The sequence below is a fragment of the Tursiops truncatus genome, chromosome 15 (assembly GCF_011762595.2).
Source record: "Tursiops truncatus isolate mTurTru1 chromosome 15, mTurTru1.mat.Y, whole genome shotgun sequence".
NCBI lineage: Eukaryota > Metazoa > Chordata > Mammalia > Artiodactyla > Delphinidae > Tursiops > Tursiops truncatus.
The window spans coordinates 25451531-25469243 of NC_047048.1; the positions used below are offsets into that span (position 1 = coordinate 25451531).

At 46.5% G+C, this 17713-nt stretch overlaps 1 protein-coding gene across 10 annotated transcripts in view; it reads right to left on the minus strand.

Moving 5' to 3' along the window:
* Nucleotides 1-14985, minus strand: part of NDE1 (nudE neurodevelopment protein 1) — a 52895-nt gene extending 37910 nt beyond the window's left edge. For 8 of the 10 annotated variants that reach the window (XR_012326098.1, XR_004522218.2, XR_012326097.1 and 5 more), the window contains exons 1-4: nucleotides 14894-14985; nucleotides 7592-7717; nucleotides 6387-6540; nucleotides 1585-1733 (exon numbers count right to left, since the gene is read on the minus strand). Coding sequence is in view for 4 of the 10 variants with exons in the window: in XM_019928638.3 (XP_019784197.1) it covers nucleotides 1585-1733; nucleotides 6387-6540; nucleotides 7592-7674 (386 nt within the window). In the remaining 6 variants the exon portion in view is untranslated. Of the gene's footprint in view, nucleotides 1-1584; nucleotides 1734-2486; nucleotides 2594-6386; nucleotides 6541-7591; nucleotides 7718-14893 lie in introns of those variants that run through there. The other 2 variants (XM_073792273.1, XM_073792275.1) reach the window with 2 other exon arrangements.
* Nucleotides 14986-17713: the final 2728 nt, after the last annotated feature.

Genomic DNA, 17713 nt, shown 5'->3' on the forward strand with positions numbered 1-17713 from the left:
CAAACAAAGAAATATCAGTAGAGGACTAGGAAATTCTAGATCTTAAAATATCTAAAATAAAACATTATTGGAACTGGCTTAACAGCAGATTGGAGGAGGGAAGAAGGAGTCAGTGAACTTGAAACCAGATCAATAGAAATGATCTAATTTGAGGAACCAAGACAAACAAAATTAGGAAAAGATATGAACAGAGCCTAAGAGACCTGTGTGACAATATCAAAAGGACATGGGACACAACATGTGTGTAGTTGGTGTCCCAGAAGGGCAGGAAAGAAAGAATAGCGCAGCAAAAATCTTTGAGGAAATAATGACCAAAGTTAAATTTGGCGAAAGACAAATTTACAGACCAAAATGTCCAGCAAACCCCTAACAGGATAAATACATACAAAATCTAGGCACATCACAAACTGCTAAAAACCAAAAATAAAGAGAAATTCTGAGAGCAGTCAGAGAAAAACACCATATTATATACAGGGGAGTGACTATTCAAATGACCACTAACTTCTGACCTCCAGCAAGGAGACCAGAAGACAGCAGAACATCTTTAACGTGCTGAAAGGAAAAAAACACCTGTCAACCTGGAATTCCACATCCAGTGGAAATATCCTTTAAGAATGAAGGCAAAAGAAAGACATTTTCAGATAAACTAAAGCGAGAAGAATTCGCCATCAGCAGACCTGCACCACAAGAAACCCTAAGGGAAGTTCTTCAAGCTGAAGGGAAATGATAACCAGAGGGAAACTTCAAGAAGGAATGAACCAGAAACTGTAAATCTGTGGGTAAATATAAAAGGCTATCTTTTTACTCTCTTACCTTCTCGCATTACGGCTATCACATAAAGTTCAAGGATGGTACGTGAAACTCTTAAGGTTGCAAGGCCGTTGTATTTGGTACATTATTAATGAAGTAGACTGAAAACTTGAGCGTGTGTATTGGGGTCCCTAAAGCAACTGCAAAAAAGAATGCAAGGAGCTGTGGGTGCAGTGCCAAGGGCCCGTGTCTCAACAGGAGTGTGGGGCATGTGCACAGTTGTCCACACTGATGAAACTGTATACTTCTTAAGATCTGTGTGTATCGCTGTATGTAATTTATATCTAAATCTTTAAAAAAAAGTTTTCTTAAGAAAAAACTAAGTGCCTGGCTCAGAGTAGATATTCAATAATTTATTTATTATTGTTAGTATTCTGCTAAACTTCAGAACATCAGTTTAAGAAATACTGTCCTATCTTAGGGCCTATTTACTGAGCACATGCTTGTCCTTCTGCTTGGAATGTTCTCACTCCACACTCTTCCCCTAGGAAGAGTGAAAATGCCTAGGCATCCCTCGGTCTCAGCCTAAATGGCATTTCCTTTGGGAAGCCTTGCCTAATATTCTCCCAGCAATGGACAAATTAATACAATCAATTACATGCTCCCACAGCACCCTGGACTCGCAGCACTTGCTGCCTGTTGCCCATTTCCTATGAGGCTGTAGGACCCACAAGGGCACTGGCTCTGCTCAGTGCTGAATTCTCTACCCTCAGCACAGTGCCTGGTACCCAGAGACAAAAGGCTCCCAAACCTCTTTTCTCCTTCCCAACGTACCGTTTGGCTCTTTCCAGGTCATCATTGGCTTGCTCCAGCTCTCTGATGTATTTCTGAAGTTGATCTTTAATGGCTTTTGTCTGGGCAAGGTCATCCTCTAAGGCTGAGATCTGCCGGTAGCCTTCAGAATGCTGCGTTTCAAACTTCTCCTGAAGGACAGAATCAACACTGAGTGAATGATTTAAGACTCCCGACGAGGATGTTTATCTCCCTTCCCTGTCATCTCCTTAGGACATCGAAGGTTAATCCTGGGACATAACCCTCTCCGCTGCAGTGAATGTGTGTTGTCCCTAGCTGCTGAGCATCCATTCCTCCCCCTCTGCACAGCCCCACCGGCACGCCAATTTCTTTACAATTAATTTATTTTTATTATTTATTTTTGGCTGTTGGGTCTTCGTTGCTGCGTGTGGGCTTTCTCTAGTTGCGGCGAGCAGGGGCTACTCTTCGTTGCAGTGCGCGGGCTTCAGTAGTTGTGGCTCGCGGGCTCTAGAGCGCAGGCTCAGTAGCTGTGGCTCACAGGCTTAGGTGCTCCACAGCATGTGGGATTCTTTCCGGACCAGGGCTCGAACCCGTGTCCCCTGCACCAGCAGGCGGATTCTTAACCACTGCACCACCAGGGAAGTCCCACGCCAATTTCTTTAGGGGATTTCTCTCTCCCTTATTCTAGGATCTTTGTGGGACCAGCCTTCCCATCACACTCACTCAGGATGCCAGAGGACAAGCCTAAGCTCAGTCAGGAGAACCTTCTGTCCACAGACATGGACTCTTAAGCAAATGAGGGATGATGGGGGGAACAGGGGGCCATCAAGCTGTCAAGTCCCGCGTGCTTCCTGAGCATCTTATACCCTGCCCCCTCCCACACTGGTCCCTGCAGCCTCTGGCATCAAGCAGCCCCCAACTACCTTCAAAGGAATCATTTTGTGCAAGGTGTCCACAGCCACAGAAAGCCTCATAAACCTCTCCAAGCCTGATCCACAAGGGCAAAACCGATGCACTTCACATGATATCCCTGGATTACAGACAGAATAGCAGGAATCACAATGACTTCGTTGCCTGTGCCTCACAGTCAGATCAGGACATCATGGACTCAGTTTGACAACTGTTCTGACTTTGTGACCCAGGACACTCTCCCTGTGGCATGGGGGAGTTAGGAACTTCTGGGCCTCTGAGGAGGGAGAGAGAGAAGGGAGGGAGGGAAAGGGAGGCAGGAGGGAAGGGAAGAAGGAAAAAAACAAAACTGTTGTTTTTACCAAAAAAAGTTTAGTGTGATCTAGCTGGTGCTTTCCAAGGCAAGGCACAGCCCAGATGACGCCTCAACAACCTGCTGCTGCCCAGCTATGGCAGCTAACATTTGCTGCAGGTCTACTCTGCACCAGCCTCTGGGCTCAGGACGCTGTTTTTGTTGCCTCATTTAACGCCATTTCAGAGACATGGGAACTGAGGCTCAGTCACTTCATCAGCCCAAAGTCAACTGGAAGCACGTGACCGGGCCAAGATCCATCCCGGCCACCTGGGCTTGCGCTCTTAGAACTACTATGCTAAACTGCCCTCAACCACTTCCATCCAGGTCACACGGGAACTGAGCACATGTACACGTGCACGCACGCACGCACACATGCACGCACGCGCGCACACACACACACACACACACACACACACACACTCACTCACTCAGTCACTCCGGCTCTGGCTCCTCTCTCTAATTACTTTCCATCATCAAACACCCTTACCACCTTTCCTTCATCTACAAACATGAAAGGAAACACTCACTTCCCACAGGAAAGGCCCAAGTCTAATTAGAAAGTTAGAAAAACAGGCCAACTCCTCTTCTTGAGTCAGTCGAGTAAACAAAGCTGTTGCTAGAAACAGTCTGGAGGCGCTGGGGAGAGTGATGTAATGGTGACCAGGCCAGAGAGGCGTGGCCAGAGCCATGGTGAAAGAAGAAGGTCCACAGAACAGGCAGATTATTTACAAGGCGAGGACAGGGAGGGGTGTCACATCCTTACGCTGCTCTGTCTCCTCTGATACTGTTTCCTGGCTACGAGCACAGGAAGTGTCTTGGCTCAGACAAGCAGGGGCAGACCAGGCCCAGGCACGGGCGAATTCCCAGGCGTGGCTCTGACGGCTTCCCACCCTTGATTTGGGTGCCTCCCCAAATAAAACAGGAGGGTACAGGATCCTAGGTCACTAACCTAAGTTCCAACACAGGTTCCAAGAAGACGCAGTTACTGGGCTTGTCCACCAGCATAAGGATTCAAATGTTGTCCTTTGAACTTGGGGACATGAAAAGCTGTTGCGCTTTCATTTGGGGCTAATTATAATAAACTGTCAGCTGATGGAGGCATCAATAGATGCTCTGTTGGATCCCTTACAAGCGTTTTTATTCAACTTGCAATGAATAAGCCACTGTCAAGGAGTCTGACTCAGTTGAAGACTTTCCTCTTAGGTGACAGAAATATATGCTGGGGGCAGTTCTTCACTCCAAGGTAGTTCTGTTTCCTCGCCTGCTCCACACACTGTGTCTCATGAACCTACCATGTGGTTGTAATGAAGAGGTCTTCTGCCGGTTCAATGGCTCAGTTTTCAAGTGGTTAATTACTTAGCAACTGCATGATATTTAGTCAGCACATCCTCCTACCCCCTCCAAACGATGGTTCATACCACTAGTCTTCCCATCCCTGAGCCCCCTTCAGTGTAAGGGCTGTAAAGATTCCCCAGTGCCTAGGGCAGGGGCCAGGCTGTTAACAAAATGAGTGACGTGGGCCACGTGTAAGCAGCAAAAGACACTCAGTCCCCGGTGTCAAGAGTTGGGGGGGAAAGGACAGAAGTGGGGACTGGGGCAAACTGGAGAAGCCTTGCTCTGTCTAAGCAACCACAACTCAGCTTTTTGCCGGTGTGGAAGAAGGCCGGCCTGGGGTAGCCAGGTCCACCAAAGGAAGATCAAAGGAAGTCGGAAATCTAAGTTTTTACAAGAAGCCTCACAACTCTGAATGTTGATACTAAAGATATAAATTTTACTATCAAAAGAACAAACTGTAAGCAAACCCTCACCTCTAGTTAACAGCCTACTGCAGTATTTACAGGGAAGTGTAGAGATGTTGGTGACTCACCTTGAAATGCATTGGGAAGATAGATTGATGGATGGACAGATATATAATAAAGTATGTAAGTACGGCAAAGGTCATCGGTAGAGCCCAGGTGGTGGATACAGGTGTTCACTGGAAAATTCTTTCAACCCTACTGTGTGCTTGAAAACTTTCATGATACAATGTTAAGTGAAAACCACTAAAGGCTTAAGCAAACAACATCTATGGGCCAGACTGACCTGTGGGTGGCCAGCTTGGGCTCTGTGGTCTATGCCGTAAAAGCTTAAGAGTCCACTGCTCAGTTTCTACGGTCTGTGTGGTCCTTCCTCTGCTACTCCTCACCCCTTGATCCCCAATCCATGTGCTGGCCCCGCTTTCTCCCATGTGCTAGGAAAGCCAGATTCCCAAGGTCCACTTGACAGTCATTCTGGCCCGTGTCTGTGGCAGTTCCATATTAACTCTTCATCAAACCCTTGTACGCCAAGTTGCTGGCTAGACAGACACACACACACACACACACACACACACACACCTTCAAACACCAGCTCAAGTCCCTCCCACCTCTTCCATGATGCTGTCTACAACCCGTGCAAATCTCTCTCAGGAGGATCTCATGGTCAGTACCACATAACTGAGCATCTTTTCACTAAGTGTTTCTGGCTGTCAGGTTTGTCTTCCCTGCAAAGCTTCCAGAGGGCAAGGGACACATCTCCTTCCACCGTGCATCACACCTAGCCCTGGACTCACACTGCAGGGCCTTGGCTAGTTCTCCCAGTGGCTCATCAAAATATACGAGGAGCTTTGTTTTAAAAAGAAAAAAAAACAAGACATGCAGACATGCTGGGGCCCCACCTAGACTTCCTGAGAATGGGAATCTCAGGGCGGGGTGGGTCCAGGCCTGTCTGACATTTATGAAGCTGGCCAGGTGACCCTGCCTGGCAGTGAGGGCTGAGAGCTGTCCCTAGGCCACAGAGTTATACTTTGTGATCATCTGCTAAGCTCTACAGAAAGGCATTCTTTACCCTGCAGAGAAGTGGTTCTCCAGATACTTGGCAATGTCTGCAGATATTTTTGGTTGTCACAACCTGGGGGAGGGGGTGCTACTGGTATCTAGTGGGTGGAGACCAGGATGCTGTTAAACAGCCCACAGTGTGAAACTCGGCCCCCACAAGAGAATCATGTAGCTACCTTCAAATGTCAACAGTGCCCAGGTTGAGGAATCTGCTCTGTCCAACAGGACTTTCCATGATGATGGAGACATTCTACAGCCTCTCTGTCCCACAATGACACCCACTAGAGATGTGTGGCCTTTGAGCACTTGAAATATTGGCTAGTATGATTGAGGAATTAAATTTCTAGTTATTTTAATTAACTTAAATGTCAGCAGCCGCACGTGGCTAGGGGCGACAATTCTGGACAGCATAACCCTAGGCCTTATCACAATCAGCAATTCCAGAGACACTCCATACTCTAGAAGGGTCTACCTTCCATGTGCCTTGCAGGATTGTCACCAACAGCCAAGAATGGCCGTGGGACATGTGTGAGACCTGCCTCTCACAGAGCGCCTCCATCAGGGGCATAAAGAGTTCAAGTGTCACACACGCCCGGCAGGCCTGGGGGTGGGAGTGAGCCCGGGGCCAAGTCTGCAGGCTCCCTTTTCTAGTCACAACGCTGGGCACCATCCACACCTGCATGCGTCTCCTCTCACCCCCTCACCTTGATGGTTTCCAGCTCCATGCGAAGGCGGTTGTTTTCTGACAGCAGGTCCCTGTTCCTGCTTTCAATTTGTTGCAGCTGTGTCTCCAATTCAGCTTCATATTCTCGGCTTCCCTCCTGGAATTCTCGGAGTTCCTCTTGCGTGTTCTCTGCCCTACAGAATTCCCAGATGTTAGCTGATCATTTACTGAGCGCTTACATGCTGCTGTTATACATGTATCAGCTCTTTATTCAACTGCCTTTTGAGGCAGAAACTGTCATTGTCCTCATTATACAGATGAGAAGATGAGGTGACTTGTCTCGAGGTCAAACAAGTCAGAAACAGAGCTTGGGCCTGCCCCCAGGTGTGCCTGACTCCATAGCCCTTTCTTAACCAATTCACTCTCCACGCATTCATTCCACTTGTACTTTTTGGAGCCCAACATGTAGTAAGCACACTTCGGATTGTGTATTCTCTGATTTATTTGCAAGTAGAAACTGGACATAATACAAATGCTCACTCATCACACCACTATCATGGGTCCCTGCCCCATATCCCAAACGCCCAATTCTACCTTCTCAATCCTTAAAAGTCAAGGGATATCTTTTTTTTTTTTTTTTACCACCAAGCCTAAATTCTCTTTAAATCAAACTAAGCATAAAGAAATTAGAGGAGCCGGAATAAGACCTCCCTGGGTAGATTACAAGAGTCCATGAGAAATAAAAAGAAACAACGTTAAACACACACACACACACACACACACACACACACACACACACACACAGCTCCCAGATATGGGCACTGAAACACTGGTTTCAAATTTAAAGATCTGTAACAACCCATTTTGCTAGGCATAGGGAGTTCTTTCCCCACACACGAAGGGCAGACCAGATACAGCATCCAGGAGCTGATAAAACCCTGCCAGAAAATAAGCTGGGAAGTAGCACAGCCGTTTGATTAGGACCCTAGGCTTTGGGGTTCAAATTCCAGCTCTGCTATTCCCCTGGCTGTCTGACCTTGGGCAAGTTGACTTGCTTTCACTGAGGCTCAGTTTCCTCATTTGTAAAATGGAGTGAGAATGGTTTCTCCATGGAACAGTGTTGAGATTTAACTGAGATGATGTATGTTAAGCCCTTCACAGTGCCTGGCACATAGTAGGCCCACAATAAATGGTTGCTGCCATCACTATGGGAAGAAAAAGCAAGGTGAACTTTGGAGAACTGACCTCTGCTTGTAGGTCATAGCCAGGTTTTTCCAATAGTTAGCTTCTTCCTCCTCGGAGCTGAAAGTCTTTCCCGAGTCCTCCATTGTGAAAACAGGGGAAAAGATTACTATTCTTGTCTCATGATGTCTAGAAGAGAAAGTTTTAAAATTATTACCCACATCTGGTCAAACAGCTGATCTTTAATGGGGAAAAAAAAATTCCTAGACTTTATGTTGGATTAAATGTGGCAAAAAACATTGCCAAAAAACTCAAACTAAACCCAGACAAAATACAGCCCACCTGCACATTACATTCCATGGATAAACCTACCAGTGGGCTTCCCTGGTGGCGCAGTGGTTAAGAATCTGCCTGCCAATGCAGGGGATGCGGGTTCAAGCCCTGGTCCGGGAAGATCCCACATGCTGCAGAACAAATAAGCCCGTGCGCCACAACTACTGAGCCTGCATTCTACAGCCCATGAGCCACAACTACTGAAGCCCGTGCGCCTAGAGCCCGTGCTCCGCAACAAGAGAAGCCACCCCAATGAGAAGCCCACGCACGGGAACTAAGCTCGCCACAACTAGAGAAAGCCCGCGTGCAGCAAAGAAGACCCAACGCAGCCAAAAATAAAATAAATAAATGTACTAAAAAAAAAAAACCTACCAGGACTTGCTGATTTATTACATTTGGGGGGGGAGGGGAGGAGAGGGGAGGATGTCTCACGGGTTCTAACGTGGGCAACCAGGTGCCACCACCATCCCCATCACCAGAGACAGAGAATCAGAAGGAAAAGTCTTTAGGGTGAGGGGATACTGAACCCAGCTTGGGACATTTTTAATTGGACGTGCCTGTGATACACCGAGATGCAACACTGGATCTGAAACTCGGGGTGAAGTCCAGGCTAACAATACAAATTTAAGAATCATGAGTTTGTAGCTGGTTCTTCCTTTTTTCTTGTGACAGAACCACGAGATAATTGACTGAGAACTATTTATGGATCTCTGAGGAGTGCCAGTGTCTGAAAGCTGGGAAGAGAAACAGTGATCAGAGACAGAGGAGAAACAAGTGAGAGAGATGAGAACCAAAAGAGTGAGCTGTCCCGGGAGTAGACGGTTTCAAGGGGAAAAAAGAGAACGTTCCACAATATCCAAGATGCAACAGAGAAGCTGGTAAGGTAAGGACTGGGAAATATCCACCCACAAGACTTGGCAAAATGTCGGTCACTGGTGATGTGAGCAAGAATGGTTTCAACACAGGGAGGAGGGATAAACAGGGTGGAGGAGTAATTAGGAGGTGAGGAAGAGGAAGTAGGTGGCATTTTGGAGAACTGGGTATGAGAAGAAAAGGAGACACATTAGACAGTAGCCAGAGGGAAGTGATGATAAGGGCCTGGACTCAGGATTCTGAGCTATCCAGAGCAGAGGTTAGGGAACAAATTTCTATTAACAGTTATCAGTCTATGGACTCCCGGCTGATAAAGCCTCTCAATGTAACAGCTTATTTTCTCAATTTATTTAAGACTCTGAGCTTCTCAAAAGGTCATTAGGAATCCAAATGAGATCTCTCCGAAGTCCCTTCTTCCCCTCAAGCTAGCTCATGGTTCTGTCTCTGGGGACAACAGAATGAACACAACCCCTCAATCTGCAAGACATAACTAACAAGCTGTGTATCTGGCTAAATATACAAATAATTCCACTAAATATGTCAGTGCTGACATGGACACAATCACCAACTTCTTTATCCCTGGTAGAAACTGAACAATGATACCTACATCCGAGCACAGTACTTACTGATAACTCTACATTTGTTAGGACCTGTATTCACACCTCTTCCTCCAAATTTCTCTCCCTTCCCTAATTCAGAGAAAACATGCCACGTCCCCACCCACTCCCTTCTGGGGAACAGAGCTTCTCCGAAAGCTTGACTAGAGCAGAGAAGCTGGATGGAGTAGAAAATTGTTAATTTGATTTTTTTTTTTCCAGTCCATCATTCCTTCTTCCATCTTTCTGTAACAGCACCCCAACATTCCCTTGGGGAAATCAATTCTACACTCCTTCCATGGGGCTCAGATGGACTTGACATCATCTTCTGCATCTGGGAGAAAGCATGTGACTACTCATGCCTCCAGCATCATCGGTAACGGGCTCAGAGGTGGGCCTAACCCAAGCTGAACCAATGACAAGGATCAGCCTGATCCAAACTGAGCCAATGATTGGCTCAGGGGTGCACGTAACCCAAGCTGAGCCAATGAGTGTCCAGGCCCAGGCCTTTCGCAGAGCTATCAAGAAAGAAACTCTCTGGAGTTGTTAACTGACCTTACTGTAGTAATTATTTCACAAAATATACGGCTCAAACCATCACATGCTACACCTTAAACTTACACAACGTTATATGTCAATTATATCTCCATAAAGCGCGGGGGGGGGGGGAGGAGAAGAAACTCTTTCCATTAGGGTTCGTGGTGGTCATCTTGCTATCACAAGGGAGGAGCCTGCCTGAGAATGAAGCCAAAACAAAGGAAAGCAGGGCCAAGAAGTGGAGAGACTGGGTCCTGACAGTATCATTGGGACACCTGGGTCCAGTCATTCCTGATTTAAGGTTAGGAGAGATAATCAACTCCCTTTCTTGGTTGGACCAGTTAGGTCTGGATTTCTGCTACAAGAGAAGCCTAATTAACGTTTGGAGTGAAAGATCTTGTTTGCTGAAAGTACAAAGGATAGAGCACCTAGAGTGTAAATAACAGTAATTACCATGGTGACAGGTAAGGGTAAACCTAATTCTGGTAATCCTTGCTCAAGCCGCAAGCTTTAATGAGCCCAGAGCTCATCTAGTATGGGGTCACCAAACCAATGTCTATAGCGTTAAGAGACCAGAGCCCATGCAACTGTAACTGAGTGCTGTGTGGCCATTAATGATCATATTGAGGACAGTCTCAAATGCACGGTATGGGAGGAATTCTGTGTACAGGAGGGTGAGAAAGTGAGGAACTAGGAAAAATGAATGTACACTGACTTTTCCTGATGTTTGGAAACAGATCACGTCCAAGTTCAACGTAAGGAGTCCCTGCCTACTTCTCTAAACATTTCCTACAGCCCTACCCCTCACTCGCTTACGCTGCAGCCACACTGCCTTCTTTCTGTTCCTTGAACACATCAAGCTTGCTCCCACTCAGGGTCTTTGAACTGGCTGTTTTCTCTGCCTGGAATGCTCTTCCCTCAGATCTCTGCTAGCAGATTTCCTTCTTGCTGTTCAGATCACAGCTGAACTGTCTTCCCCAGAGAGACCTTATCGGAACATCCCACCAAATACCTCCTCCAGCCCTTCACTGTCATATTAACCCCTGCTTTGTTTTATTTCATCACTTTATGAGTTTTGTTTTTGTTTTATCTTCCCCCACTGGAATGTCAGTTTTGAGCACAGGGACCTTCACCATCTTACTTTTTTATTCCCAATTCCTTGAACAGTGCCTGGCATATAACAGGCTTTCAATAAATGCCTGTGGAAGGAACGAACACAGGGAAAGATAGAGACTAGCCACTCGCTGGAAGGGGATGTGAGGTTAAGGAAAAAAAGCAAGAGACCCTCTGCAGGCTAGTTTATAGTTTACTTCTGTAAATCCCTAAGATACTTAACAGGATGGGGAAAACCTTTCTCCCTCGGCACCTGAGTGGCATCTCATTAATGGGAAGGGGCTGGAGGACAGGGTGCCATGTTGGAAACTACCCCCTCCCCAGGTGTACATGATAAGGAGTATCTGATACAGTTACTGGAGTTTAATAACCTTCAACCTGCAATCTTACGACAGATGAGTTTTAGAAAAGGGCTCTTTATCACAGCCAGTGAGGCTTATAACTTAAGCCTCAGTAAAGAAATGAAATTGAGATGTTTTAGGAGGCGCTTCCACTGTGGCTCTAATTACAGCCCCTGCATTTTAAAAACACCCCTAGGGAAGAGAAAAACTATGCTAGAGGCTAAGAGGAAAGAAGTAACAGCTGAACCTCACTTTCTTATGAAACAGCATACTTAAAAACCTGACTTTTTTTTTGGCCATTTGAAAATGTCTCAGAAAGTTCTAATGTGCATTACTCCCTGCCACAGATAGCAGGTAAGACAACTGGCAAAGGTTCCCCTTTTCCAGCATTATTTACTAAATTTTATCATCACCTTCTAGTTGTGGTGTGTTAGGCATTTAATACATTATTTCCAAACAACTTGACCCTCTTTAAGCTGCTTAACTGTAAGGGGTAGGTAGGCAAGGCAATCACCTGGTTTCTTAGGAAGCTAAAGCAGAAACATTGTATGCCTTGGCCATCTGCATAGGTGTGGCAAACGGAGTGGCAAACCAGACCCAAGTGCAAGGGAGTCTTTGAATTCAAATTCCAGATCTCCCTGGGGTTGCCAATAGACTGGAGGTCAGTTTCACTCCTTGGTCCATGCAGTCTTTTGAAAGGCACTGTGTCAGGCAGGTGTTAATGCTTGGTCACAGCATACACAACTTTGTACCCACTCTCTTAAAAGTGGATACTGCATTCATTTATTGCATCCGATCCACAGGGATATGTCTTCCTAACTTGCGTTCTCAATACACCATGATGCCGTCATGCCCCAGTAGCTCTGTGGACAAACCTGATGGGTACCTCAAATGTATGTGCTACAGCATGCAAAAACTGGGATCAAGTGGTCCAGTAAGTACTTATTTTCTATTTTGGATAACTTAGATCTATTACTCTTACAAAAGTGTTTCAGCAAGTTTTTGGGGGGCGGCTATTTTCCATGATCAAACCTAACAGGAAAGTCTGAAAACACACTTGAGACACACACCTTTGATTTCAAAACTCTAGAAAAAACAAAGCCTTTCTCAGCTCTCCTCTGAGTGAAGAAAGCCAGCACAGCTGGTCAGGAGCAACACACATATATAAACCATCAGGAATTAACGGCCCTTCTCCACCCCAACCCCAATCCCTCCCAATCAAAACACATGGAAGAGCAGAAGGGAAAGGGAGAAAAAGAAAGAAACTGCCAGAGACTGGCACATGCTCCCACGGCTTCTACGTTATGACGCAGGCTTTGCATTTTGCAGAAGTGACATTACTGGGGCAAAATCAGTCAAGAGTCAGCAGGTCTGACTTCTGTCTCGGTGCTTTCAAAGTCTTTAATGACCTACCTACCAGAATACCTCACTAGGCATGCAAGGACATATGCTCAAGGGTGTACACCATCATTGACTGAGGAGAAAACTGGAGGAACTTAACTGTTGACAGAGGACTGATCAGAAAATGGTGCAGTTAAGAAGTAAATATACTGGGCTTCCCTGGTGGCGCAGTGGTTGAGAGTCCGCCTGCCGATGCAGGGGACACGGATTCGTTCCCCGGTCTGGGAAGATCCCACACGCCACGGAGCGGCTAGGCCCGTGAGCCATGGCCGCTGAACCTGTGCGTCCGGAGCCTGTGCTCCGCAACGGGAGAGGCCACAACAATAAGAGGCCCGCGTACCACAAAAAAAAAAAAAAAAAAAAAAAGTAGTAGTAAATGTACTGATATGGAAGAAAGTTTATGATATGTTAAGAAAGTGTCATTTTTGTTTGCAAATGTATCTCCCTCTGAGTATACAAATAGAAGAGTCTGTAAGGATATACCAGTATGGGGGTAAGGCAGACACTGAGATTCGAACATGTACCTGACGCTTCTCTAAGATATATACTGTTTTTTGCAGTAAGCACATATTGCTTTTGAAATTTTAAGAAGCTTAAACTTGGACGAAAAGAAAACAAATTATCCTGTCCAAGGATAATTTTTACTTTCTTGAACCAAGAGGCCAAGGAAGGAGCTTTTCCTACGGAGGCGTTCCCCTCCTCCATTCCTTTTCAAACATTTCCCAACACCTACTAAGTGCTGGGCACTGCTGAGCGAGGCAGACACAAAGCACCTGTGTCAGGATTAGGTACAAACATAGTACCAGTTGCAGGCACAAACTTTCCACATGCAGGCATGCTCGTGTTAGGGAATTATCTTGTGAGGAAGCAGAGTGTAATCTCTCTGGGCTCACACGTTCTAAAGCAAAAGAACACACTCTGGAAACAAAAATCACATCCTAACAGAATAAGCCAAGTTAAGAAACTATTAACCAAATGGGATGAAATATACCAATCAGAGGCCTCTGACACTTCAGGAGCATAGATCATCTACATTTTTAAGTTTCAAAAATGGTTAAATACCAACGCTGGGGTCAGATAACAAGGGGCTCTGGGAGTCGCTGGGATCCAATTACTCTTCAAAGTACCTTACCCATGTCCTAAAATGCCATCCTATCCTAGAATACATGAACAAAACTCGCACAGAAAATGAGAAATTTCTGTCCGGCGCGTGTTGCAAAGGTCGTTTCTTTAGAAAGGAAGTTAAAAGGGGCCTAAAGGTAGAGAGGGGCACAACATGATAAAACCCTGGACAAAGAAATCCGGGAAGGTCGAGCCCTCGGGAGACAGCGAACTTGAGATGACTGGAGAAGATAATGTAGCTTCCCCAAAAAGCAGTATCAAGGTGATGGCGGGGTTTCCTATGACCTCAGAGGCAGGTGAGCCCAGCCACCGCATTCAAGCTGTAAAATAAGCGTTTTCATCCTTTATCCAATCCTTCCCCAAAGTGCTGTCAGGGGAAATCTGAACCATCCTGCAACAGAGATCTGAGGAAAGCGGAGGGAGGAAGACCGTTCCAAACACGTTCCCAAAGGGAGGGAAGTGCCAAGGAGGAGGGAGGTTTTTGGAAAGAGGCCTGCACCGAGGGTGGAGGTGGGTGGGGACGTGGGCGGGAGGGGGGGCTACGAGGAATGAGGGGCGGTGGGGGGCAGCAGAAGGCAATGACGAGGACTGAAGGGCAGAAAACTGAGCGAGAAGGGAGACCAGGGGAGTCGGGGTGGGAGGGAACAGGAGGGCAGAGCGGCCGGGCTGCGGGGACCCGGGACGTGGAGAGCAGAAGGACCGAGGAAGTCTAGGACGGAGGGGGAGGGCAGCGGGGTCGGAGAGAGGCGAGCGCAGAAAGAGAAAGCAAGCTGGCAAGGGTGAGGAACCAGGCGCGAGGGACTCGAGGGTGTGAAGGCACAAAGTTAAGAAGGCAGGCTCCAGGGAAGCGCAATTTTCGAGCCCAGCACCCGGGAAGCGACGCGCAAGTGAGGGGCGCGCCAGGGCCCCTGCACGGCGGCGGCCCGGGGTCCCGAGAGCGTGGCGGGCGCCGGGGCGGGCAGAAGAGTTTCCCGGCGGCCGTGGCGGTGGCGGTGGCGCTGGCAGTCCCCAGGAAGTCCCCACCCCGGGGGCCGCAGCTCCGCACTTACCCGGCTCCGGCTGTGAGGAACCGCGACGGCGACGGCTGCGGCAGCGGCTGGGGGCGGTGCGCCCCGGGCCTCCAGCCCCCGCCCCCGCGCCCGCCCCCGCCCCCGCGCCCGCGCCCGCGGCCGGCGCCGCCCATTGGCTGCCGCGCTACGGGACCGCGTCTGCCTCGGCCAATCAGCGCCGAGCAGCGCCTTTTGGAAACTTTTTTCCCAGGGCCCGGGCGCGGCATGGCCACGCGGCGGCCCTGGGCGGGCTGGCGGGAGGGGCCCTGGGAGGCTCCCGCTGCTGGGCAGGGTTCTGGCCCGCCTTGGAGGCTAAAGGGTGCTCCCTGGACACCGGGGGGACGGGCTGGGATTTGCGCGCCACGCACTTCAAGAAAATATGACTCCCTCCCCTTGACACCGGTTGCATTTTCCTGTTCTTGGCTTTTCCCCAAAGCAGATAGGACAAAGATCTAGGTCCAGTGAGGATAAGCAATGCCCCAGGTCCTCCCCACAACTTTACAACCAATATAAAATTTTCTTTTTTTTTAAGACCTTTTGATGTGGACCATTTTTAACACCTTTATTGAATTTGTTATAATATTGCTTCTATGTTATGTTCGGTTTTTTGGCTGGGAGGCATGTGGGAATCTTAGCTCCCCCACCAGGGATGGAACCCCAACCCGGAACCCACACGCCCCCTGCATTGGAAGGCAAAGTCTTAACCACTGGACTGCCAGGGAAGTCCCACAACCAATATAACAATTTTCACATCATTATCTTCTTCAAAGGCAGCAAAACTCCTTTACAGGAGATTGTTTTCGAGCCTGGCTTTGAATCCTTGCTCTGTCCCTTAGTAGCTGTGTGATCTTGGGCAAGTTATTCTCTCTGTGACTTACTTTCCTCATCTATAAAATGGGGTTATGCAGAGACGAAATGAGTCAACTTGGCATTTGCAAAACGTTTAGGACAGTGCCTAAGCACATAGTTAAGTACAATCTATGTAGTGATCATGATTTTTCAATTGGTTATCTAGGTCAGGCATAATGCTAACTTCTTGATGTTCACCAACGAATATTTATTGAGCACTCACTTATATCAAAATAAATGTCAAACAAGACACCTGTCCTCAAAGGGCTTATAGTACTAAGAAAGGACACTAAATCAGCAAACAGAAACAGTGAAATAATGTCAGATGCTAATAAGTGCTATGACTAAAGCAAAGTCATATGATAGAAAGGGGCTGGGGAGGGGTCCTTGCAGATAGAATGTCAGGGAAAGCCACTCTACCAGGTGACAATGGAGCTGAGACCCAGATGATGAGAACCACAGGAAAGCACTTTTATGGTCCTCATTTTAAAGCTGAGAAAAGGGTGCAGGAAGTTAAATGCATTGCCCAAGGTTTCACAATTAATAACAAATCAGACTTCAAAGCTGGGTCTGTTTGACTCCTACACTGGTGTTCTTCAGCACAATGCTACAGGCAGAGATCTTAGCTGCTTTGAGGCCTCCAACCAGTCATAGAATCCCTCCTGCATCCCTGCCATGGTTAAGAATGACCTTTAATTCTACTTCGACTCCTTGCTACTTCCTGAAAGAAGCTCAGAGATGCAAAAGGGAACTACCACTTACATCAATGGGGTTAAGTATCAAAGTGTCTTTTAGGAAACTTCCATCCTGGCCCCAAATGCTAATAAATCATTTGCACCCCCTTGACACTTTCCAGAGCCTCACCATTCTGTGAGGTTTCTGGGCAGAGAATAATCACCCCAGTTTAAAGATTAGCTGAACCACAAGTTGATGAGCTATCAGTACTGACTACATGACATTAAATCATTTAAACCAGTTGATTTTCAATTTCCTTCATTTTTCCATTAAAAATAAAAGGGAGAAGATATTGAAATGATTATCATTAAACTCCTCTTCAGGAATAGGTGTTTAGGTAAATGGGTTTGTTATTGGATAAAACCTTAAAAAAATGAAAGGGAAATTTTGGTATACTTTAATTAAAACTTTTTTCTCTCTATTCAATGTTTTCCTTGTAGCTTTCAGATATTAATGAGCAGAAAGCTGGGTTTCTCTTGCTTAAATTCTACCATCATAATTTATTATTTCAAAACACTAAACTTTTCATTAGCCTTCCATTTAGTATGATTGATAACATTTTTATTTACTGCATTTACTTATTGACACCAGGCACAGCTCTGGACTTGAAAGAATGCCAAGCAATGTCAAACAAAATGTGTCTGATCTTTATTTTATTTTATTTTATCTTTATTATAAAGGATATTATCTTTATTATAAAAAGCAATTTTAAAATCCACTATTATTTTGTTTCCTTTTTATATTTTTAGTTAGTACTGTGTTCAGAGATACTCAACTAGAATGAAAAGGAGAGAAAAAAATCTCTAAAGAGAAGCATATTTTTTGGTACTGTGAAAAAAACAAAACGCTAGAAACAGGGTTGTTTTTCATCTGTTCTAATTCCCACTTGGAGAATACTACCACACACAGACACAATGAAGATTTACTCAGCAGTAATAAATACCTAAGCAGGCAGATGATGTGTGGACTTGTCATCTGCCTTCTGGAAATGGAATACAAGCACGAAGGGTTCTTCAGCTATGTGTTTGATCTTGCCCTCCACAATACCTGTCTACAAGGACGTCTACAGGGATGTATCAGCTTCCCCTGAAATCTCCCCCACTTAATGTGGATTGCCTAATGAAGTTGCCTCACAGTACAGACTTCAGGGGGAAAAAAGTTCTCTTTCGGCAATTTTTACTTGCTGATCCTTATGCAAAGTTAACCTGTTTCTCAGCAAACTTCAGAAATAATCTT